The following is a 26,464-nucleotide window of genomic DNA, read 5'->3' as shown; positions in this document are numbered from 1 at the left end:
TACAAACCTAAAAATCTGAAAGTGATGATTAGTAAAATTTTAGATGATTGTGAACCTTTAGAAAGGGAAATGTTGAGATAGCATATATTATTCAAAAGTTTTGCCAAAACTCATTATCTTCTTTGTAGCAAACCAATATACTGATAGATCAGGAAAATGCTCTGTAGTCAAAGTAATTTAAAAAAAAAAAAACAACCACCAAATCTCTTTATCTCATCTAGGATGGAAGTGCGGAGGTTACCCACAGGCTTCGTCCCATTTTCGTTGGCATTGGAGCTTTGATCTATGTCTGATCTATTTTACACATGCGTAACACACTTTATGCACACACAAATGCATGTGTATACTATATGTGGAATGGATGACAATGAAATAAATAAATTCATAAGTGGTGGAATGATTGAGCCCAAAGAGTGATAAGGTCAACATAAGAATGAAGCCTTTAAAAGAAGTGGTCTTTCAGCACGGTCTACTCCAAGCTTTGTCATATTAAACATTTTCAATTACTCCAAGCTGAATACTTTGAATGCTAATAATATTTTTAGATTTCACAGAACTGAGAGGGACAGCTAATACACTGGATAACAGAAGTGTCCACAAAAGAAGTCAATAATCTAAAATAATGGGCCAATTTTCACAAGAATACATTTAATAAGAATTAATAAGAACAATACCCAAATGTAAGTTAAAAATAGAACAAAACAAAACAACAAAACCCCTATACAAGTACAGGATAGGGAGAATGTGTTTTACTGGATGACAAGATAAGAATGAGTCAATACTTCGACGTGGCTGCCAAAAAACTAATGCAAAGTTAGTTTGCATTAACAGAAATATGGCATCTAGAACAAGGGAAGTAGTAGTCCCACTTCACTCAGCATTGGTTCGTCCATGTTTGGATGCTATGTTCAGTTCTTAAGGACGTATTTTAAGAGAGACATTAATAAAATGGAGCTCATCCAGTGGAGGGCAATGAAGATGGTGAGTAGAGAAGAGAATGAACATTTAATAAATACTTACTAGCTGCCAGGCACTGTCTAAGTATTTGACAAATATTTGATCCTCACAACAATCTTAGGAGGTAGATGCTAATATTCTCAGTTTGGAAACTGAGGTAGAGAGGTTAAGTGACTTGTAAGGGTTCCACAGATAGTATCTGAGGCAGGATTTGAGCTAGGGTCTTTCTGACTCTAGGCACAGCACTGTTGCACCACTGAGCTACCTTTTGAGTAGTCTCATAGTCATACCCCAAGAAGAACAACTGAAGGAACTTGGAATGTTTAGCCTACATGAGAGTTTTGGTGATATTTCATAGGCTATCATATACTTCAGTGGAGGGAGTCTCCACATTGTTGAAATCATAGACCCCGATGTAATAGTGGGACTTGGATTGTTATGTTATGACTTCAAATAATTACTTTCCATTGAAATCTATTCTAATGACTCACCAAACGACTTCCTGAAGGCTAATACTAAGATAGTACCAGTTCTGTTGGGATTGGAAGAGTAAAGGTCTGGTCTGGCTATGAGATATCTGTTGACTGAGGACTAGCCTAGGTAAGTTTGGAGAGAGACTCATTATTAGAAGATTGGCCACTGAATGATATGTTGATGATATATCTATTCTTCTGTTTTGGGGTGGTGGTGCATTGTAAGCAATTTAGGGAATTCTAAGATGTGGATGAGTTGAACCTGTATGGATGGCAGGATTAGCCACATTGATGATGCCCCAGCATTAAAATAGTCGTGAAATAAATATTAAGACTGTTTAGTAAGCTGAGCTAGGAACTTTATTCCCAAAGCAATTATATCCATAGTCTCCTGGAGTTAGCCCCATCTTTTCTTACAGCTATTAGCCATCTTCAATTGTTTTATTCTCTCCCATACCGTAAAAAAATGAAGCCATAGAACCTAGAAGGTGGGCAGTTTTCTCAAAATACTTTCTATGATAATGGTATGTATTTATGCTGGATTCCCCTTGTTTATTTGTATTGTTTTTAAAAAAATATTTCTGTTGGATTTAAAAAAATGTTTCTGACATCCTCACTTGAAGAATAGCTTGGGAGAGAGTTAACCAATGGTTGGATGTTATGGCATATTCCACACTGGGAAAAATCAGACCGCTTCTAATGGGGATATTCAGGACACAGTAGCAATCCAACGCTTCTGTCTTGCGAAGCAGTGCCTCAGGGTGCCACTCAATGAAAAGGTCCATAGCTTTAGTCATCAGCACACAGAAATCTCTTCACCTTAAATGTCAAGCTCTCTGGACTTTTTCAAAGCACGGTATCAGTATATAGCATCATGTCTGAAAGACCTACAAGCCCTAAGGCCCTGCACACATTTAACTACTTTGGGAAGCAGATTAATAGGATAACCAATAAAACATGTATACGAGCTTTAATTAAGTCTGACAAAACCAAACTTCATGTTTTATTTATGGGCAGTCCCAACATGTAAAAGATTCAGAGAGACACACGTTTTTACTGTCATTTCTTCCTCTCATATCTATAATTGAATCCAGGCTTCGACCTTGGCCTAAAGCAACATGGCATTTAAAAACTGCCCTTGGAGGTGCTCCTCCCTTCCCCCCATTTATCTGCTTCTAATTATATGAGCCAGCTCTAATATGCCACAGCCTAATGGCAAAAAAACAAACAAACAGAAAACCCAAAACAAAAAGAAATCTAGCTAGGCCAGTTGTGCTTCCAAGGACACCCCAAAGGACAATTTCCACCATGCTGGGGTTGTTATACATTTCCAGTTTTATTTTGTACCAAGTGCATAAACCCTTCATTTTACCTTTGACATAAAAAAAGGACTTCATGGAACAAGACAAAATAACTTATGATTATATGAAACATAACTGTGACAAATCACAAAACTATACATATTAATAGAAAAAAAGTACCTAATTCTTTAAAAGATTTATGACAATAGGCACCAGATGTGGCACTAGAATAGAATGAGCCTGATATACAGTATGATATATGCAGTTCATATCTATATGTGAGCATATATAACTATGTACAAGAGTCTGTATGAGTTATGGAAAACAGATTTCCATTTCTTTTCTTCCAAAGTGCTTTGTGTAAGCAATGTTACACAGGATGCTTTGCTGTCTGTACAAAATAAATCTTTTCTTTTTGCACATACTATTATTTTCCAATGTGTGTCTCTCTGCTGTAGCTGTTCACAGGAAAAAATAGCCACACAAATTCCGCACCAACAACTAAAAGTGCCATTTAAAACAAATGCTGCAAGTAGACGACGTAGTCGAAAGAGTAAGAGAAAAATCCCACATGATGCACAAAGTCATAATTTCCAAACGTTCAAGGCAATTGAGATAGAATGGTGGTCTTGGGCAGATGAGGGCAACTTTTCTTCCCTTGAGAAACTGGTCTTATGACCAAGCATTTTTCATTTTCTCATAATTAGCCATTCCTAACCCCACAAGTGGGATCACCATTGTACTCCAGTACAGAGGTCCTTTTACAACCATAGTTATCTCTGTGATACTTGGCAAAGAAGGCAAAGGGAGGTAAATAAATGGCTGGTGAGGATTTAGATCATAGCAGATCTGAATCTAATCTATAACAGCCTTTGGATATAATCCCTTTTGAGAAATAAGATAATGCAGCAAACAAAATGTCTTCAGGTGTGTTGCTTTTATACCATCCCATAACTGGCATTGAACTATGTGTATGGTGTGTTTTCGCAAGCACCTCTTTTAAAAAAGAGAGAGAAAAGAAAAAAAAAACCCAGGATAGACAATCCCTGTTCAGATATTTCAGAAAAGTTACATAATAAGGTAAAAATGGATAGAGAACAATTTCCAGATGTAGGCTTACAAAAGTACCAGAATAATAATGAATGCACATACACACTTCCTGTAGGTACTTAGGTACATCTAACATAGGGCTGAGACTTGGATAAGGGATGACCTGGAGAGTTGTGTATGGGTGAGATTTTTGTCCATCAGTCACTATTTTCTTCCCATTTATCCAATGATGTATTATGGGGGTGATGCAAGAACAGGGACAGGGAAAGAATGAGGGTTTATAGGTTGGACTTGCCATCTGTTGTGGTATAGTGGAAAGAACGCTGGTCTAAGAGTGAGAGACCTTAGTTCAAGTCTTGAAATTGCCACTAATTACTCATGTGACCTTAAGTCACTTTACGTATCTGGGTTTCAATGTGCTCATCTAAAAATGAAATTGAACTGGATAACTTCAAAAATCTTTTCCCAGATGATGATCTTCTAAGATCCTATAAATATAATAATAGTAATAGCATTATAAAGCACTTCAGGGTTTGCAAAAATATCTCATTTTCTCTTCACGACAACTCTGGAAGGGAGATTGCTCTTTTAACCTCCATTTTATGCATTAAGAAACTGAGGCAGAGTTTGAATGTTTTGCCCAGTGTTGCACAGCTAGCAAGTATCTGAAACCAGATTTGAACTCATGTCTTCCTGACTCCAGGTCAAGCACTCTAACCACAGAGTCACCCAGCAGAAATCCCTGATTTCATTGCCTGCAGCCCCTCCTGCAGTACCTATATGGTGGCTTTCATGCCATAAATACTGTGGAAGTCGGGAGAGGTTAGGGCAATGGTAGTAACTATTACTGTGTATAGAACCTCTCTGCACTTTCACTTCAGGCAGATGCCAGTGATGGGGTGACAATGCCTAAGAAAGAAGTAGAAATAACACTGGTAGTTAGAGAGCCAAGTATGCCTTCCTAAGGAATGCTGGCTGTTTTTGAGCTGTCTTTTAGAACAGACTGGTGATAGTCATCCTTGAAATTTTCAGCTTCACCTTAGGCCCCTTTCCATGTTAGGATTAATATCATAGTCACATGATGTGACAGGGAGATTAATTGGTGACATCACCAGTCTATGAACTGTTTCACCCAACACCGTCCTTTTCCTCCTTTCTCTATATGAATAAATTGTATGTACTTTGAGTAAGTCATAAATGCTTCAGAGTTCAGAATTAATTGATTATCTCGGAAAAGTCTGAAGCATTTTTCTTTTTTTAGCCTGTGTCTGACAAAGGATCAAATATCAGGATGATTTAGACTAAAAAGATTTTACCATACAACTATAAAAAAATGTGTTCATACATATTATCTACCCCTGAAAGAATAGAAGTTTCTTGAGGGCAAGGAATTGTTTCACTTTTGTCTTTGAATTCTCAACACTTAGCATAATTCCTAGAATATACAGTAGGTGCTTAATAAATGCTTGCTGATTATAGGCTCCTGAAAATGTGCAAAGCAGTTCAATTTTTGCTTTTTAATTATATTTTAAATGTCCTGGAGTAACTTCATGTAAAACAAAATAATTGCTCCCCAATTAAGCTCTTATAAATTTGAATCTTTATTTACTGGTTGTTCTGATAGTAGGGCCCATTTGTGTACAGAGAAGTTAGCTTATTTTCACCTGGGTCCACAGTGTAGACCAGTGGTATCAAAGTCTAATTGAAACTAAACCATACATAGGGATCCCTGCAGGCCATATATTGACTTAGAAAACAGCAAGTTAACATAATCTATATTATATTGTAAATTTATTTATTTTGTTAAATATTTCCCACTTACAGTTTAATTTGGTTCAGGTCCACTTGGGGGTATCGCTGCAATGGAGCCTGTGGACTGTGTGTTTGACACTCCTGTTATAGACCAACACGTGTTCTCTCAACTCATCTTTAGACTTAATATTGAGACTGAACTTCAGGGTCCTGTAGGAAAATTTACTACTGAAGTTTGCAAGTCACTCAGCAGTATTTGAAATGACCCATGATTTTAGGCACAACACTGGATTTCTTTATTGTCCTATTAATAACTTTGCTAATGAGATTATTTCCCTTCTGCTATTATAAATAAAAAAGAAAGGTGGTTTTAATCTTTAAATATAATAGTATCAAAATGTCCTTTAGTGTGTTTTGAACATGTTGACAGTCTTATGCCCCAGAACTTATTACTGTTAAAAAGATATCAAAAATAGCGATTTTCCTTTCCACCTACTCTTGAAATTTATGTACTGAGATAAGGCAAAATTTAAATTCTGGGCTTCCAAGCTAGCATTTCAGAAATGGTGGCTTCCTATCTTTCTTCCATCCTCAAATCTGTATTCCATGTCTCAGGCTTCCTCCGTTTTGACATTCAACTGGTTTCTCACCAGTTCTCTCCAAAGCTGGTAACTGGGTGTTAGGGATGGAGTGGTCTGGGCCTAAGCTGGGATTGTGGAGGAGGAGGAAACAGATAGACAGAGAGGAGAAAAGGAGGCGAAAAGGAAGAGCATAGAGAAAAGTACCATGTTAGAAGAGGAGGACAGTATTTAAAGAGTAACTCTCTACCTCAGTACCCTGTTCGGTTCCTCTTATACAGACGCCATGTCTGGAACCTCCCTCCTTCCTCTCAGCTCCCCCAGATTCTGCCTTATCCAGCTAAAGACCCGCCCATGTCTCACCTGGCCAGAGGAACAAAATAGGATTTAATTTATCAGTCTGTAGCCCTTCTCTTACCACAAACTTTTTGAAGTGGGAGGCCCAAATCTTACTGAATTAAATCAGCTCTAAGACTTTGCATCCAGTGCTGGAGGAGCACAGCTAGTATGTAATTCAGTCACTCATCTTCTGTTAAGTACAAAAGTGAGAGATCAAAGTACTCTCAAGTTCTGCTGGGTCTGTGTGGGAAGGATTTTAAAGGCTGGGGAAATACAAGTTAGGGGTGCTTTATTTATTTATTTGGACATGCCAGAAATAGGCCACAGGAAAGTTGTTGTTGGGTTATGTGTTTGTTTTTTCTGCTTTTAACTGACAAAAGGTACCCTAATTCTTACAAGTGGAAAAATTGGCTGGGATATAAGTAAGTTGTCTTTCAAGTCACTGTACTTGGCAGATTCTGTTTATTCGCTGCATAAAATAACGTAATTAGAGAAATATCAAAAAGCACTCTACTGGTAAGCCTGTGGGTATAAAATGGGAGAGCTGAACCAAGCTTGCTGGAGATCTCCGGGCCAGGGGGCATCCCTGGAGGGCCTCTGAGAGGTGGTTCCACCAAAGACATCTGTCAGAAGCTCTTACTTTTTTTCCCTTTTATGTTTGGCTTTGATTAGCTGCAGAAGCACCACAGAACCATGTGCCTGGCATAGTTTTGTGCCTTAAGAGACTTGTCCTTGTGGGAAAAGAGGATTGTCCCCAAACCAAGCCTGCATTTTTTTCTTTCATGATGTCAGTGGTTCCCTGTGAAAAGTCTCCCAACAACAGCCACTTTCTCATTCAGTCTTTGAATTCCCTTTGAAAAGATAGTTGGGGTTGTCATGTGACTCAGCAAGCAGAAAAAGAAAGGCTTCTGAAGGCTTGGTGAGGACTCACATCTCCCAGTCCTCTTCTGCAAGGATCCTTCTGTGCCCTTGGGGTTTGCACACCTGGGCACTTGGGGTCCAGACTGGGATGAAGGCGAAGGGGATTCAAAGCAGAGGGTTTGGGGATGAGCATTAGATGCTCAGGTGGCTTTTAGCCTTCAGTATAGACAGAAGAGAGCTGGCTGGGGCAGCGATCCACAGCACTGATCTGCAGGAAGGTGGCATCTTCAGGTCCATTTCGTAGAGACTCTCCAAAGATACCAGTGGGACCTGACGGTAGATCATACACTAGAAGAGAAAAGAGGAAGCCATTGGTGATGAGAGGGTCACTTCACCATGGGGGCTGCCCAGCCAACAATACCCCTAAACAGCATTATCATGCTGGGCAAGTTTAGGGCGGATAGGAGAGAACTGAGGAGAGCCCCTGGTATGATACAAAATATTGGGAAAATAAATGGTACAAATAAAGGGACATTCCCTCCTTCTGATATTTTGGCCCTGGTTTCCAAGCCACCAGTGTCAAACAGACCTGTAATGCCAGAATGAGCTGAAAAAGCTCTGTGGAAAACATCGAATCCTGCTTGACCCATGGATGCAGGGACAAGGCAATCTTCAAAGGAAGGCACCACATTGCAGGAGTTGCCATGGGCCATGTTTCTCTGAGGATCATTGTAATGAGGGGGACAAAATGTCTGTAGCTGCCCGTAGAGCCCTGAAACAAAGAAATAGCCGTGAGTTTCCTGTAAAGCATGAAGGGAGCAAAAAAACATTGGAAATAGGGTCTCAAACAACCTTGCAGACTCACTTAGTAATTGAAAGACAGCTCTCCTTTAAAATTAGCCATTTCAGTGACATCACTGATATTTACTACAATATAAGTACGATGTTGTGTAGTGGAAAGACTAGATTTGGATCCCAACTCTGACTTTCTCTATGTATGACTTCATACAAGTCGCTTTCTTTGGGTTTCAGTTTCCCCATCTGTAAAAGGAAGAGATTTATCTAGATATCCAAGTTCTCTTATAGCTTTAACCCTAATAACTAATGTAGCCCATGAAGGTCATATTGTGAGTGAGTTACCACAGATAAAGTTATTTGTATAAATTATTTTCCTGGTTCTGTTGACTTCATTTTGCATCAGTACATAGAAGTCTTCCTAGGTTTCTCTGAAACTATCCCCTTAATAATTTCTTAAAGCATATTAATATTCCATTTCAACTTCTTCAGCCATTCCAAAATTAATGAATAATTCCTTAGTTTCCAGTTCTTTGCCACTTCAGACAGAACTGTTATAAATACTTTTTTGTTCAAAGGGTTCGTTTTCTTTGATTTTTTTTTTTTTTTTGGTGTAGTATAGACCTATTAGTGGTATCACTGGGTCAAAAGGGTATGCCTATTATAACAGCTTTTTATGCATAGTTGCAAATTGCTTTTCAGAATTTGTTTGGAACAGTTCATGGCTCTATCAATAGTATATTAATGCACCTCTTTCCCCACCACCCCTCTGGCATTTGGCATTTGAATTTTTGTATGTGAGGTGGTGCCCCAGTTATTTTAATTTTACTTTATTTTACATTTCTCTATTAGTGATTTATAGCATTTTTCATGTTGCTTTCAATAGGTTGGATTTCTTTCTCTTTCATATCCTTTGACCATTGCTTATAAACTTTACTCAGTTCTCTGTAGAACTTATAAATAAGATCTTTATTTGAGAAACTTGCTGCAAAGATTTTTTCCTCCCAATTTCCTGCTTCTCTTCTAAATGTTAGCTGTATTGATTTTGTTTGTGCATAAACTTTTGGATTTTAATAAAAATTTTCCATTTTACCTCCTTTGTACCTCTTTAACTCTTACTTGATCATAAACTTCCACATCTATAAATTTGACAGCTAATTTCTTTTATGCTCCTCTAATTTTATTTATGTCACCCTTTATGTTTAAATTATGTGTCCATTTGGAGAGTACATTTGTATATGTCATAAAATGTTGTTTATACCTTCTTTCTGCTAGATTAGTCTCCAATGTCCCCAACAGTTTTTGTTGAATAAAGTGAGTTCTTGCCTCAACAACTGGAACTTGGGGATTTTACTAAACACTAGGGTACTATACTTGTTTGCTTTTTTATTTTGTTTCTTTGATTAACTTCACTGATCACCCTGTTTCTTACCCAGGAATAAATTGTTTCATGATTATGTCTTTGTAGTATAATTTGCTCTTAATCTCCTTTCCTTTTTGCCTTTTTTTCATTAATTCACTTTATAGTTTTGATCTTTTATTACTCCAGATGCTGTTACTATTCTTTCTAGATCTATAAAGGTATGTTTTAGTAGTTTGGTAATAGGTAATTTAATTTACAAAATGTAATTTTTGTTATATTGGCTTACCCTATCCATGAATAAGTAATACTTCTCCATTTATTTAGATTAGTATTTGTGTAAACAGCATTTTGTGAATGTGTTCATATAGTTGCTGTGTGTATCTTGGCAAAGGTAGATTCCCAAGTACTTTATTTTGTCTGTAGTTATTTTAAATGGAAGTTCTCTTTTTATCAATCCTTCTGGACTTTGTTGTTAACATACAGAAATATAGATAATTTGTGTTTTTTTTAATATTCTTCACCTTCACTAAAGTTGTTTTAATTAGTTTTTTATTTGACTTTCTTGAGTTCTCTAAGTAAACCATCTTATCATTTATTTATTCATAAAATATCATTTATATAAAGTGATAATTTTATTTCCTCTTTGCCCATGCTTATTCCTTTCTTTTTTTTTATTGTTATACTTAGATTTTGATGCTAAGTGCAATTTCTGTATCAAATGATGTAGGATTTGGTAGGATTCCTTTATTTTTTTTCCCAAAGAGTTTATTATTGGAATTAATTGTTCTTTAAATGTTTGGTAGAATTAACTTGTAAATCCATCTGGTCCTGGTAAGTTTTTCTTTTGGAATTCATTTCTGGCTTGCTCAATTTCTTTTTCTCCTATGGAGTTATTTAAGTACTTTACTTCCTGTTCTATTCATCTGAACAATTTGGATATTCGTAAACATTCGTTCATTTCATGTCAGTTTTATTGTCATATAGTTGGGCAAAATAGTACATAATAATTGCTGTATTTCTTCATTGGTAATGAACTCGTCCTTTTCATTTTTGATAATGAATTTTTTTTCTTTTTAAATTAAGTTAGCTGGTGGCTTATCTATTCTATGTGTCTTTTTAAAAAACAGATCCTAGTTTTATTTATTAACTCAATTTTTTCTTTCCATTTCATTAATCTCTCCTTTGATTTTTAGGATTTCCACATTGGTACTTAATTGAGTTTTTTTAATTTGTTGGTTTTCTAGTCATTTTAGTTGAATATCCAGTTCATCATTCTATTCTTTCTTTTATTGATGAAAGCACGTTTTTCCTTAAGTACTGCTTTGGCTGCATCCCCAAATTGTTGATATGCTGTGTTATTGTTGTTGTCATTTTAGTGAAATTATTAAATTTTCCTATAATTTTTGACCCACCCATTCTTCAGCATTAAGTTATTTCATTTCTAATTGGTTTTTAACCATTGTTTCAAAGGCTATTTGTTGAATATATAATTGTTACTGCATTGAGGTTGGTCAGTAAAATATGCATTTGGTATTTGTGTTTTTCTGTATTTGTGAGTTTCCATGCCCTAACACATGGTCAATTCTTGTAAAGGCATCATGCATTCAAAACAGATCTATTTTCCTGATGCTCATCATATCTTTCCAAAATTCTATTCAAGTTCTTTCGTTTTAATTTTTCTAGGTTTTAGAGGGGCAAATTGAGGTTCCCACTATTACTGTTGCACTGTTTATTTCTCCCAAAAACTCATTTATCTTTACCTTGAAGAATTTAGATGCTATATCATTTGGTACATATATATTTAGTATTGAGAGTAATTCTTCCTATGGTACCCTGTAGTAAAACGTAGTTTCCTTATTTATTGCTTTGAGTTAGATTTATTTCTGATGTTGTTTTCTCTTAGATCATGATGGCTACCATGGCCTTTTTTTTTTTTTAATTTCAGATGAAACACAATACATTCTATTCCAGCTCTTTCTTTTAATTCAATCTTTTCATTTCAAGTTATTTTAAAAGTATATTGTTGCATTCTGGTTTCAAATCCATCCTATCTGCCAATTTTGTTTTATGGATGAGTTCATCCCATTCACAATCCTGATAGCTAATTGTATGTGTATTTCTCTCCCTTTTCATCTCTTATTTTTTCCAGCTCTTTTTTTCCTATCCCATCATCATTAAGAGTTTGTTTTGCTCCTGAATAGTCCCTCATTTAATATAACTTTCCTTTTATTCTTCTGTTTCTTTGCTGGCTGAAAAGTATTCCCATACCCAACTCTATATGTGTATGTGTATGTATATATTCCTTCCTTTGACCAGTAAAGATGAGCTTCAGATTCAGGTATCACTCTTTCCTTGTATACATTTGAGTTGGAAAAAATAAGCCTCACAAATACAATATGGAAAAGTCATAGCTAGATAACAGCTCATAGGGGAAAAGATCTAGGAGTTTTAGTGGGCTGCAAACTCAGCATGAGTGGGATATAGGAACCAAGAAGGCTAGGGACATATTAGCATATTGGCCAAAAATAAGGAGGTGATAGTCTCCTTGTACTTTGCTCTGATCAGCCCACATCTTGGAGTAGTATATTCAGTTCTGTATATCAGTTAGAGAAGGACATTAATAACCTGCCCAGAAGAAGCCACACAGGATGATGAAGGAACTTTAGGTCATGCCTTATGAGGATTGATGGGAAGGAATAGGGATGGTTAGCCTGAAAAAAAGTCTTGAGAACCTAATAGCTATTCCCAATGTTATGAACTCTCATGATTTTGTTTAGATCCAGACTCTCTTATCATGTACTTACTCACAGCTCTTTCTCATCTGCAAACTTGACAAATAGAATCTCAGGCTATAATCATGTAAATGATAAAAATCTAAGCAGACTTACCATCTTCTGGAAATTATTGATTCTTTAACAAAACCACTCTCGTAATGGATTATCCATTGATGTAGACCAAAACTTTCCACCATAGTAAATGATTTCATGAACTGCCATGGCTAAAAAAACCAAATCATCTAATGACTTTCATTTAGTTTGGTTGGTACTTGAAAAATAGAGTTAATCACTGAATCTGTGGGATCTGACACAAAATCTCTCTATGTTGATATAAGCTGTCAGAACTCTACTGGTTTAACCTTCAAAGACCTAGGGTCATTTTGACAACCATAAATGGCATCAGAGAAAGATTTCATTGGAGGTTTTAGTTGCAAAATTTCTCCTATTTTAGCAGATATTTTTGCTTCCAAAAAGGAATGGGGATGAAGAGCCATGAAAATAAATAACTTTAATAGGTCACGGGGCTGCCACCTCAAGTGAAATTCGTGCATTAATTACCTCAACCAGTAGTGAAATTTTCACTATACTGGTCCATGCCAAAGGTGTGGTCAGAGCAGTCAGTAACTGAATAACTACTTGAGTCCTCTTATTTTCAGCACATGTTGCCAGAGCTTATGAACTCCTGGGATTGGAAGAGAACTTAGAAATCATATAATTTTTCAAGTCTATGTATTTGCCTTGCCCAAATCATCAGGGAAACACTTGCCTCAATTCAAACAGAGCCAAGATCAGTAATCCATAATCTTGATGGGGGTAAGAGGGTTCGAAGAAGGGATAGAATGATTTTTTTTTAAAATTGCTTGTTGAAAAATAAAAATAATAAATGTAAAAAAAAAGTTAAACCAGTGGCCTTCCTCCCCCTTTCCCAATTCATTAGGCTTTTTTATTATTGTCCAAAAAGCACAGAGACCACTTTTTAAAAATCACCATCTTGATTTCAGTATTTATCAGAATTGCTGGTGAAGGCCTTTTTTTAACTTAAAATTAAATAAAGGTCTGACTAACAGAACCATAGAGTGACATATGACATTTAAAAAGGAGGGCAAAGGTCAAACAATTAGTATAAAGGCAGCTTAACGGAATAAAGAAAAACCCTTTTAAGATTACTCAGAAATGGACAGTGATAAAGAGATTTAGAGTCAGAAAACTAGGGTTTGAACTCAGGCCCTGTTATGTATTTATGTGGCATAGTGGAAAAAGCAACAGACATATATAGTTGCAAGACTTGAGCTCTGGCTTATATAGTAGCCATGTATTTAGGGCAACTTGCTTTATGTTTTTGAGGCTCAGTTTGATGACTGGTAAAATTGCAGATTTGAGCTAGATTTTCTTCAATGCCTTTTTTTTTAACCTCCAAATGCTATAGTAAAGGAAAGGGATAAAACATATTATCTGAAGGTGTCTACAACACTCCTCAGTATGGCCTGAACCAGATTAAATATAATTGGGAAATATCTGACAAAATAAAAGAATGTACAATGGAACATAAATAATGTTAACATGTAGTTTTCTAAGTCAGTATGTACCAGCAGTGATCCTTGGATTTGCTCCCTCTTTATCCAATGTTGCATCCTTCAGCAGATTGTAAATTCCCAATATAATGTAAGGTTCTTGAAGGCAAGAACCATTTTACTGCTATCTTCATGTCCCCATGGTCTAGTATAGTGCCTGGTATTCCATCAATAAGCCTTTATTAATCATGTACTATGTTCCAGTCACTGTGCTAAGCCATAGGGATACAAAGAAAGGCAAAAGACAAGTTTATGCCTTCAAGGAGCTTACAATCTAGTGAGGGAGACAACACACAACTAAGTACAAACAAGCTCTATACAAGACAAGGTGGAAATAATCAATGGAGAGAAGACACTAGAAGTAGGGGAGATTAGAACTTGCTTCCTGCAGAAGGTAGGACATTAACTGGGATTTGAAGGAAGCCAAGAGGCAGAAATGAAGAGGCAGAACAGGAACAGAAGGGAAGCTGGTGTGAATGGATCATAGAGCATGTGTGGAAGGTAGAGGAAAGGGAGCTAAGTGAGTATACAGTAGTCCTTGTTCTGTTTAATATTTACATATTTACTAAATGTTTGTAGAAATGGAGGTGAAGTGAATGAAGCAAAAAGTGACCAAATACTTTTATAGGAATTGGGATGACTTTTATTGTATCATACACGTAAGAGCTCAGCTTTTAGAAAGTTTTTGTGAAAATCAAATGAGTTGCCATATGCAAAGTGTTTTGCAGATCTTAATGAGCTATATTAATGCTTATTATTATTAGCAGCAGCTGGTCAATTGCAATATCCCAAGGAATTAACCATTATGGAATTATGGTATCTAGAGGAATATAAATGAACTTTATTTAAAATGATGTTTTGAGACATGTACAAAGAAGAAATTATCTTCACTAGACTGCCTTCAAGTTGTGAAGAAGAAACCAATTGGCTGTTACCTACAAAAATAACAGGTATTAGCTGTGTTATTCTAGTGCTAATTTGAGTGAAACTGTCCTGGGGCAGCTGGGATAAGCCACACACTGTGCCCAGTCACTCTGCTGAGCACAGGCATGGCTGGTACTGTTTTTCTTACCAATGGTGTTAAACCATCTAGGCCTAGAGAGTGGAATAAGTAAATGTTAGTGGTTAGAGGCAGAGCTGGCAAAACCATTCCTTCTTAGTGGCATGGCTGTTTTCTTGCCAAGTAGAAGAAAGGATGTGTACTTCTGAGCTTTATGATTCTAATTATTTTTCCTCAGAGACTATAATTTTGTGGGCTCCTTGAGGAAGTATAGCATTTGGGGCCATGCCACAGATACACAGGCCGAAAAGGAAAATTTGGTGCTTATTGAGTGAATGTGCATGCAACCTGGTGACAGAGTGGGAAAGTGGAAAACCCAAACTCTAAACAAATTTCAACACTGGAAACTGATCTTTAAAGGAAGGGGACCACCCCCTTTGTCAGTTTTCACTCATCCTTCTCCAACAATGAGAAGAAACATTCCTAGCATACCCTTCCCGACTTTCATAACTAGACAACTCATCAATGACCAGAAATCTCATCTACTAACTTGGGCTCAAGAGTTTTCCCTTTCATAACAACATTTTCTATGTACCTACTATGTGCAAGGCACTGTGCCAGGCAGTGGGGACATGAAGGCAAAAATCCAATAGCCCTTGTTATCAAGGAACTTATGTTCTATTAGATGATGCAATGCACAATGGGAATGCAGATATCTAAAACAAGGTAATTTGAGGAGGGGAAAGAGCATTAGCAACTGAGATGGAGTTTTCACAGTGGAGGAAATGAGCTCTGATATAGCCTTGAGGGAAGATAAAGATCCAGAGAAGTGGATAAGAAGAGAAAATGAACTCTACACACTGGGAAAGGTGTCTCTCCAGGAATTGTACAGAAATGGAAGCTAGAATGTTAAGCTGGGAAATAGTAATCCAGTTTGGTTCAAACTTGGAATGTCAATGGATGAAGGGGATTAATATGCAATAAGGTTGGAAAGGGGGGTTGGGATCAGATTGTGTCATTCCTTAAAAGCCAAACTGAAAAGTACATATTTCATCCTAAGAGTAACAGAAAACCAAAGGGTTTCTTGAAGAAAAGAGTGATGTTGGATCACAATTGTGCCTTAAAAAGATCATTATGGCAACTTCATGGAGGATGGATTTGAGAAGAAAGGGATTGGAAGCCAGGAGACATTTAAGAGGCTATTACAATAGTCTAGGCACAAGGTGATAAGGACCTCTATTAAGGTAGTGGCCTTGTGAATAGAGAGAAGGGGGTGGATGCAAGAGATATGGAGGTAGAAATGAGCAATACTTGGCAATAGATTACTATTATTATGGTTATGAGGAATGAGGAAGAGTTAAGAGTCAAACTCCAATGTAGTAGACTTGAACAACTGCGAAAAATTGCGCCTATTATTTGGGAAAGTTGAACCAAGTCCTAAGGTCACCAAAAAGGGGGTTTTACTGTGTTTCTTTGTTAGGAGAAAGAGGAAGATCAAAAAAGGAGCACAGCTTGGGGTGGATGGGATGATGACAACTACCTGCACAGAGAAGTAGAGTGGCTCAAATCATATTTTACTTTGCTTTTCTTTACTAAGGAGAACTACTCTGGAACTGGAAACAAATAGAACTGAAATGGCTGATGGATAATGGATTGTTGAGAAAATCAAGGAGATATTAAAACAGTACCTACTTATACTTGATAAAGTCATCACCTGGGGCAAATGTACTATATCCTCAGGGAACTAAAAAAAAATGCTCAATATAATTGTTAAACCCTGATTAGTGACATCTGAAAGATTATGGAAAAGGGAAAGACTAAAGAAGGTCAAATTTTGGACCTACCTAAAAAAAAGAGAACACAATTTGCCTGTGAATTTGATTTTGATTTTTGGAAGAGTATAAGAATGAGTCATTACAAAAATGGATAGAGAATGTCTAGTAGAAGAAGTAGTGAGAAAGAACTAACATAACTTCCTCAATAGGTCATATCAGATTAACTTTCCTTTTCAACAAGGTTATTCACTTGATAGATCAGGAGAAAGATGTTGGATGTATTTACCTAGATTTTGGCAAGCTCTCTGACAAAATATGTCATGCATATTATTCTTGCGGAAAAGATAGACACAGACCAGATGGTAAGAGATTTGGAAGAATTCAGAATTATTTGAATGGCTGGACTCAAAGAGAAGCTGTGATTCAATTCCATCTTGTCTCTAGTGGAATGCCCCAAGGATCTGTGCTTGGCCCTAAGCTGTATGACATGCTCATCAAAACTTCTGAGGACAGAGAGCTTGGAGGGACAATTAAAAACATCAGATGGTAGAGACAGGACTCCAAAAAGGCCTTGACATTGGGATGAATTTATAAAGGTGAACAATAAGAACAAAAATTAAATTCCCAAGTAGAAGATGAAGAACATGCGGTTAGATGGTAGATGTTTGAAAAAAAGGATCTGGGGCTCTTGGTAGAATGTAAGCTCCAGATGAGAAAGTAATATGATGTAGCAGCTAAAACATTAATATAATCTTAGACTCCATTAAGAGAAGTATGGCTTCCACCAACAAAGAGATGCTAGTCCCTCTGTATTCTGTCCTGGTCAGACCACATCTAAAATAATGTTTTCAGTACTAGATACCATATTTTAGGAAGAATTTTTGCTAAGTTGGAGATCTAGAGGAGGTCAACTGAATGGGGAAGGGCCTTGAGTCCATGTCATATGAGGATCAGAACACAAGATCATATATTTAGAACTGGAAGGGACCTATAAGCCACTGAGTCCAACTCTCTCCTTTTACAGATGAGTAATTGAAGGCACTTAAGGATCTGCTTAGTGTCACATAGCTAGTAAGTGTTTGAGATGGGATTTGAACCCAAGTCTTCAACCAAAATCCAGAGAAACAGAATACCTTCTCATTTTAGGGGGAGCTATTTAGCTTGGAGTATATAATGAGTTACAATAGGTATCTTCAAGTATCTGGATGTCATGTTTTACCCAGTGGGCAGAGCTAGGAGCAACATATAGATACTACCAAGAGAAGCAAGTTTAGGCTAGCTTGTGGGGTAAATTTCCTAACCATCAGAGTTACTCATGAGTAGAATAGACTGTCCTGGGAGGAGATGGCTTCCCCCAATCCCTTGAAGGCCTTCAGGTGAGGCCAGATGCCAATTCACTGGGCATAGATTTCAGTGACAATTCGTTTCCTTGTTCATGTTGGTTTAGATGCTGGTTGAGGTCCTTCTCAACTCTAAAATTCTGTGATTTTTGTGACAGTTGTATTAAGAGGGGAGTGAAGGAAGGGATAATGAAAACTGATAACACAGAGAAGACAGGACTAATCAAGTCTTTTGTTTCTATTTCTCTGCACAGAAGGAAGACCTTTGACCTGAAAGAACTGAGTCAAAGTGGCTAAAACACAGAGTCAACACCCAAGAAAAGTAAAGAAAGAATGGGGGTATTTTCTTAATGAGTTCAAGTTGCTGAACCCTGTCAAACTTCCTGATAGGGCACTAGAGAAACCAGCAGATCTAATTACTGAATTATTGTCAATGATCTTTGAAAGGTCATTGGGAAGGGAGAGGTGCTAGAGGACTGGAGAACTATAGATCCTGTCTTAATTTTCACAAAAGAGAAAGGAACAGACCCTGAAAGCTAATGGCTAGTGACCTTGGCCTTAATTCCTGGCAGAATGCTGCATTGTATTATTAAAGGAATGTTTGTTAAGACCAGAAGTGGTGATCTCAAAGTCAGTATGGTGTTAGCAAGAACAGGTCATGTCAGACTAACCTCATTTTATTTTTTGACAGGTTAACTGGACTGGTAGATCAGAAGAATGGTGTAGATAAATATTTACCTAGATTTCCAGCAAATCATTTCCTAGAGTCTCTCATGTTATTCTTGTTAAAAGGTGGCTAGATAATAATACAGATAAAATGGATCTGAATGGCTAGATCTGCAGAATAGTTATGAATAGGTCAGCTTCAACTTTAAAGGAGTCTTATTTATTAATGACACAAACATAGATGCATACCTAGCATGTTGGATGCCAGACTTAGGATCCCAAAAGGTCACAATATTGGGCCTAATCTAATAAAATTACATTTATAAGGAACAAGTGTAAAGTCTTCTACTTGGGTTCAAAAAATCAACTTCACAAATACAAGATGGGAAAAGCATAGTTAGAAAGACAACGGCCATGAAAAAGAGATCTTGGTGTTTCAGTGGTCTGCAATATCATATTATGCTGTGCCTGGTGGGATGTGGTTCCTAGATGAACTAATGACATTATAAGTTTACATTGAAAGGCACAAGGTCCAAAAAGAGGCAATCTTCCATTTGTGTGCTGCATTGCTTAGTCTCCATCAAGTATATTGCATTTAGTACTGGGCAGCACAATTTAGGAATAATGTCAATAACCTAGAACATGTCCAGAGGAGAGTGGCTAGGATGCCAAGGGTTTTGTGATCACCTAACATGAGGACTCATTGAAGGAACTGAGGAGGTTTGGAAAAGAGAAGATTCAGTTGAGACATTATAGCTATCTTTAAATATGTGAAGAGCTAGTATATGGAAGAGGGACTAGATGTGCTTGATACCAGTGGGGAGAACTAGGAAGTTGAAGGAATAATCTGCTAGCACTTAGAAATATGCAAAGGTGGAATGGGCTGCCCCCTTACTGATGCTTTTTAGGCAGTCTTGATGTTGTTTTCAGGTATTCCAACTTCAAATCCAATTGGATTATATCAAAGCCAGTATTCAGATTCGGAGTTGGTCAATTTTTTTGGTCCATTATTTTCCTGATCATTCCTGACATATGATAATTCTTGAAAATCAGCTCTCTCTCTCTCTCTCTCTCTCTCTCTCTCTCTCTCTCTCTCTTTCTCTCTCTCTCTCTCTCACATACACACACACACACATACACACACTCACACACACACACATACACACACACAGAGGACTGGCTAGTCAGCCTAGCTAAAGCAGCAAAACACCATGTGCCAGGTAAGGCAAACCACCACCACCTCCTTAACCTGATCATACCCTACACCTCCCAGAGTTTCTGAACTCCTATAGGTCATCATTCTCACCCCATTCCCCAACTTCCTCAACACATATACCCTTTTATTGTGTTTTATTTAATGCACACTCCAGAGAACGTTTACTTTTATCTTAAATCTTTTCTTTCCCCCTTCTTCCATCTTGGGGTTATCAGTGAAACCTGGCTACCTTTTCTAACACTGGTTGCACTTTCCCTCATTTATCTTGACTTGACTCACACAACTGAGTGAGGTTGAGGAGTTAGAATATTCCTTGCTTACCCACAGCCACTTGCAGGTTCTCCCCTGTCACCTTCACTCAGAAACCTCTCTCCTCCTTTGAGGTTCATACAATTCACATGTTCTACCCAATCAAAATCCTGGTAGTTGTTGATGATAGATCTCCAGAACATTGCTCTTTCTTCCTCAACGATTTCAGTATCTTACTCACAATCTTACTCTCCTTCCCAACTCCTGTTCTTTTACGAGGGCACTTCAACATTCATATTGTTAATTCCCCAAACACACTCACCTCCTGCTTCATCAACCCACTCCTCTACACCACTTTGGCCACATACAAAGATGGTGACCTTTGATCTCGCCATCATCTACAAATGTACCATCTCCATGATCAGGAACTTTGAAATTCCCTTAACTGATCACAATCTATTGACTTTCCAAATATCCCCTCACCTCTATCCAGGTCAGGCCAGGTCATCATGCCTTCACTAACCACTCTTTTTTCCCTTTTCCCAACTTGACCTCTTGGTAAACCAGTTTGATTCTACACTAGTAGAATTCCTGGTCTCCTTGTCATATCACCAATTGTACCCTGTCAAGTTTTAGCCCACCATCCACTCTACTCATGTGTTGTTGAACAAGGGTGTAGAAAATCATGCAACTGTTTGATTGCAGCCATTACAAGTTTATGTTACAGAACCTCAACTGGGCCCTCATTGATGTGAAGCCTTACTTCTACCCCTCTGTTATCAATTCACTATTTAACCCTCCACAGCAATTCTTTCAAACCTTTTCATCCTTCCTCACATCCTCCATTGTCCCCCCCTCCCAGCTGAGAACTGAAAAAAAAGAGACCATTTGCTGAGAAACTTTGAATAATAGAAGGGTACTATTTAGAAGGGACCTTTAGGAGTCCTCTAGTCCCACCCCCTCCTGTGACAGATAAGGAAACTGAGACCCAGAGTAGTGATATGACTTGTTCATGGTCACCCAACTAGTGCTAGGGGCAGAACCTAGATTTGAACCCTGTCCTTTCAGATCCAGTGCTCTACCCATAGGACTTTTAGGAGTAGGTTCTTAACCAGGGGATTGGGAACTAGATTTAAAAGTATTTTGATAATTACATATATATAAAATTAATTTAATTGAAATGCAATTATATATGTATATATGTGTGTATACATACATATATATGTGTATACAGACACATATATCTGTATATATATACACACATATATACATATATATGTGTGTATACATACATATATATGTGTATACAGACACATATATCTGTATATGTACATATACATACACATATAATTCGTGTATTCCAAAACATTATTCTGAGAAGGGGATCCAAAGGCTTCACAAGGACTGAAAATGGCGTCCCCTGACTCAAGATAGGTTAATATACCCTGGACTAGATTTCATCTACTGTCCTATTCAGCCCTAAAATTTTAAGTCAATTATATTTTCTAGTCTGATAAAGAATCACTGTACTTTTGAATTAGAAAGTATTTAAGTGCTACTATAAGCCTGGCATTGTGCTAAAGCTAGAATTTAAAAACAAAATTGAGGCCATCTCTTCCATCAAGGGCCATTATGGAACTCATATTCTGTCTTCTATACAGAAAGGTGTTCAATGTATTTATGTCCCCAGCGCCTGTGAAGTAGTGAGCATTAGTAAATGATTTTTCATTAATTCAAAAGAAAAATGTGACTGGCCTTGAAAATGAAAGTATTCCTGACCTAAAAGCATTTTTTAAGGGAGCTCCTTTGCCTGGACAGCCTCATCATACTGGTCCTCAGTTGAGGTAGGGCTTCTTGTCTGCTAAAAACTGAAAATACCTCTTGTCTGAGTCCATAAATGTGGAAATTGTGAGAATGGCTCACAGGCTTGTGTAGTTAGAAGACAGATTTTTTTCCCCCAGAATTGAACCAGCTTGCAAAACACTTGAGCTATTTACAACTGACATTTAAGCAACTCTGAGTTCAATTGGGAAAACAATAGACTTTTAAATTCTAATAAGCCCAATTAAGATTCCCAAGAGCACCTTGAGTTGGCTTTTCCCAAAGGACACTGGGCTGGGTCCTGCATGGTTCACAGCATAGGGAAGGTGGCCAGGGAGAGCATCACTGTCTCCTTTTTCCATCTCTAGCCTTCAGAGCCAGTTGGCTCAGAGCTGTTGGACACATACTGGGAACACTGCCCCACTCTCCTCCATTTGGGCCCCTTCACTTCATTGTAATCTAGTAATAGGATCATATTTAGAGCTGGAAGAAGGCTCTGAGATCATTTTTTTTTCTAATCCACTGGTTCTTAACCTGGAATCTATGATCTTGGTGGCTTTTTTTAAAGTATCACACACATCATATATAGACATATATATATATGCACACATATATACATGCACACATACATATATACACATGAATACACGATACATATACATACACACATACATGTTTATTTGTATGGGTCATATTTATAGTTACTCATGTAGATATAGGACTTTAAGGCTGGCAAAGTGCTCTGCATGATCTCGTTTGATCATCACTGCAACGCAAACAACTGAACAAGCCATGCTATATATATATACATATACGTGTGTGTGTCTATAAATAGATTGAAATCAAGGTACTTAAAAGAAAACCTATATCATCTATACATATGAACTTGCTCCAAATTTTCAGATTGCAAGCCTGTTTTTCCCACTGCTACACCTATTATTCTTGGATCATTTAAGACAGACAACAGGATCATCCAGACCTAGAATTCTGAGCTGGAAGAGACCTCTGGGATCACACTGATAGTGTCTGAGCAATGGATTCCGAGTCTTCTGACTCCAGCTCCAGTGTTCTTTCCAGTACGTCATGTAAATCCATAAGTATCCTCTCCTAGTTCCCAGATCTTTATTTAAAGGGAGACATAGCAGATGAACTAAAATTATAATAGATGGATTTGATTTTTATTTGAAAGACCAAAGAAAAAATATAGTTGTTGACAACTTAAAAATTCCAAGTTATGAATATTCAAAATGGAGATAATTAATCCAATGTGTTCTGGCTATTAATAATAGAAAGAATATTTCCACAGGGTTTTAGGACTTAAAATACCTTCAACTTACCATACCCCTATAACATATCTTATACCCATTTTACAGACAATCAAACTTGGGCCTAGGAATAGAAGGGGCTAGTCCAGGGTTAAACACCTAGTAAGAGGCAGAGTTGGAATCAAAGCTAAATTTTCTAACTACAACGTTTTGACTTCAATCACTTTTCCTATTATATATCTCTAAGTGAATAAATACACATACATAGGCAGATTATTTATGTGGACTTAAATTGTGATAACATACTTCTGCAAGAAGAGAAAAATTCAACCTGCAGAATGACCCGATGAATATACATTTTAAAGTAAGTCTCTATACGTATATATATATATATATATGTGTGTGTCTGTGTGTGTGTGTGTGTGTGTGTGTGTATCTATATCTATATCTATACAGTAGAATGGGAAAAATCCGTATGTGTATATATGTGTGTGTATATATATACGTATATATGATAACCATGTCTATATGTATAGATATGTATATATGTATGAACTTTGAGTTTTCTCATGACAAGCTCAGTATTATTGTAAATCCTCCTGTTGTTATATACAAATGTTTCTGTCCTAGGCCTTGTTCCAGTGGCTTTGACTGGGGAAAGGAATTTCAGAAAAATCTATTATAGAGCATCATGGGAACTAGGCCCCAGAGCTGGAAGAGACTTTTGAAATCTTCTGTTCTAATGGTTCTTAACCAGGGGCCCATAAAGCAGAATGGAAACAAAATTACATCTTTATTTTCATGAAATTTTGACAGATATGAAGCATTTCATTCAATTATTAAGAAAAATTATTCTAGAAAGTATCTTATGGATAAATTAAAAGGAAGAGTGGAAAACTTGCTCCGGTGGGCGCCTCTTCTTAAGGGTACCTTGCAAAGTTAACTTCCTAACCACTGGAGGGGCTCAAAAGGAGAATAAGAGATCTTGGAAGGCAATGGCTTCCCTCTTCCTGGAGTTCTTCAGGTAAAGGCTGGATAAGCAGTTGCTGGGGAGTTTTACTAAGGCAGAGATTGGGCCAGATGGCCTGAGAGATCCATCCCAACTTGGAGATTCTGTCATTATTTTTAAGAGGAAGAAACTGAGTCATGGAGGAAATTATGCAGTTAGCCTAAAATGATACATAATGTAAATCTGCTCTGACCCAGTGCTTTGGGGTGTCAAGTAAAGGCTCTGAAACTAAATCCAGGAAGAACATGAGAGAAAAAAATCACATTTAATTCATTATCTGGAGAGGTGGAACCAAGTTGGAAGAGTAGGAGCAGGAACTCACTGAGCTCTCCCCATTCCCCTCCAAACAACTTTCCATCCTAAGACAAATTAGGAGATCGGCAAGAAGAGTCTGTCTCAAAAATTATAAGCACTAGTGAGGAGATTACAATAATGCATCACAAAGACATACACTATGACCAGGTGGAATTCATATCAGCAAAGCAGGGCTGATTCAATAGTTAAAAAAAAAAATTATTAGCATAATTGACCATAACAATAACAAAATGACACAATTATCTGAGTTTTTGTCATCACCTTGCCAGAATGGAAATTGATTGAAATCAGGGGCACATTTGCCAACTGCCTACCCCTTAGAAGTCACAGGGCTCAGTCTATTCGCCCTCCATTCTACTTTACTTGGGGATCTCATTAGCTCCTGTAGATTCAGTTATCATCTCGATTCAGATCTCCTTATTCTGGCCTAATCTCTCTGCTGACTTCCAGACTCACTTTTCCAACTTCCCTTCAATCATCTCAAACCGGATGCTGGGCAAACATTTAAAACTCAACATGTCCAAAGCTGAACTTATCATTCACTTGACCTCTACAAAAGGGTTGGAGTTCCATTTTCTGACTAACTTGTATGTCATGCAATATGTGGGAAAACAGGGTAATATCATGGAAGGATCACTGATCTTGGAGAGAAAACCTGAGTTTCAAATTTTGACTTGGTCATTTGGTAGCTAGATGATAATGAAGGGAAAGAGGCTACTTAATCCCCCTTCCCCCATCACAAACCCTACCCCTTTCTAAATTTTTCTTTTACTGTCAAGAGGACCACAATCTTCCCAGTAAGTCCTCTAGGCTTACAATGTCACATACTTGACTCTTCACTATCTCTCACTGCTCCCTCTCTCATTGACCCCCCACCCTATCTCCATATCCCATCTGTTGACCAACTCTGTCAATTTTACACCAAACCACCAAATCACCTAGCTGCCTCAGCCTCTGTGGATTATTTCCTATTTACATTGTACATAGATTATTTATACGTATTTATTGGCAATATCAGTTTCCCCATTAGACTGTGAACTCTGAGGACAGAGACTGGCTTTTCCCTTTTTTTGTATCCATAGCATTTAGCACATTGGCTGGCACATAAAGGGTCCTTAATAACTGTTTAATGACTGAGAGAATACCAAGTCACCAGGAGTAGACTAAAAGGTCCCAAAGGAAGCAGTCATTATCAGTCCTCCTCAGAGAAACTCCAGGTTCCGTGGGACCATAGAGGGTTCCCATGAGGGTCCCCAGTCAGTGTCCATGCCCATGTCCAGGGACCTAATGGCTGCATCCTTATGACTCCCCAATCTCTAACACCCTCCTTCCCTCTTAATGTGCCTTCCTTTTTCTTCTCTCCCTGGTATGGAAGCCTAAAGCCCAGATGCCACATGAGGAAATTTTGCCTCAACTCAAATGTGAGTTCCTGAAACATGATTTGACTGATACGGGCCCAGCCTCCCATTTCATATTCTTGTTAGAATAGTACTGTTAGAGTTAGTTTTCCTGCCTTTCTATTCTTCATTCCTGCTTCCCTGCTCTGCATTCCAATTTCCTAATTAGGTGATTTAGAAAATACCTTCATTTTACTGGTCCTATGGAAAGCAGGGCAATCTCCCATTGGTCTAACATTGGTTCTTTGTCTAAAGTGAATTATAATGTTGAGCCCTGAGGATCTCAGGGCCTTCAACTAGAACATGGATCTGTCCTCCCCGGAGGTACTGACCACTGATCTTATGGGCATAGAGACCACACACTAAAACTCTGCCAGATGATCACAGTTGTTTTCCTCCTTCCCTTGTGAATGTCAATAAAATTTGTTAAAGTGATCACTGCATGGAATGATGCTTTTTGTATGAGCTCCCCTGCACTACAATAAACAGCCAGGGCTGAGCAGCCATCTTACCATATTCAAAAGTGGAGAGTAACAGTTGAAGAAGTGACACTCATGACCCAAATGCAGGGACATCTTGCCTTTTTGCAGGAAC

At 37.6% G+C, this 26,464-nt stretch overlaps 1 protein-coding gene across 2 annotated transcripts in view; it reads right to left on the bottom strand.

Moving 5' to 3' along the window:
• Positions 1-631: 631 nt before the first annotated feature.
• Positions 632-26,464, bottom strand: part of GLIS3 (GLIS family zinc finger 3) — a 592,145-nt gene continuing 566,312 nt past the window's right edge. For both annotated transcript variants that reach the window (XM_072597414.1, XM_072597422.1), the window contains 2 exons: positions 7,901-8,083; positions 632-7,659 (listed from right to left, as the gene is read on the bottom strand). In XM_072597414.1, the coding sequence (XP_072453515.1) occupies positions 7,523-7,659; positions 7,901-8,083 (320 nt within the window). In that variant the 3' untranslated portion in view covers positions 632-7,522. The remainder of the gene's footprint in view (positions 7,660-7,900; positions 8,084-26,464) is intronic.

Source organism: Notamacropus eugenii, chromosome 1 (assembly GCF_028372415.1).
Source record: "Notamacropus eugenii isolate mMacEug1 chromosome 1, mMacEug1.pri_v2, whole genome shotgun sequence".
In the NCBI taxonomy this organism is placed as follows: Eukaryota; Metazoa; Chordata; class Mammalia; order Diprotodontia; family Macropodidae; genus Notamacropus; species Notamacropus eugenii.
Note: the sequence above shows the minus strand (reverse complement) of the source record. Positions and strands in the feature narration are given on the sequence as shown.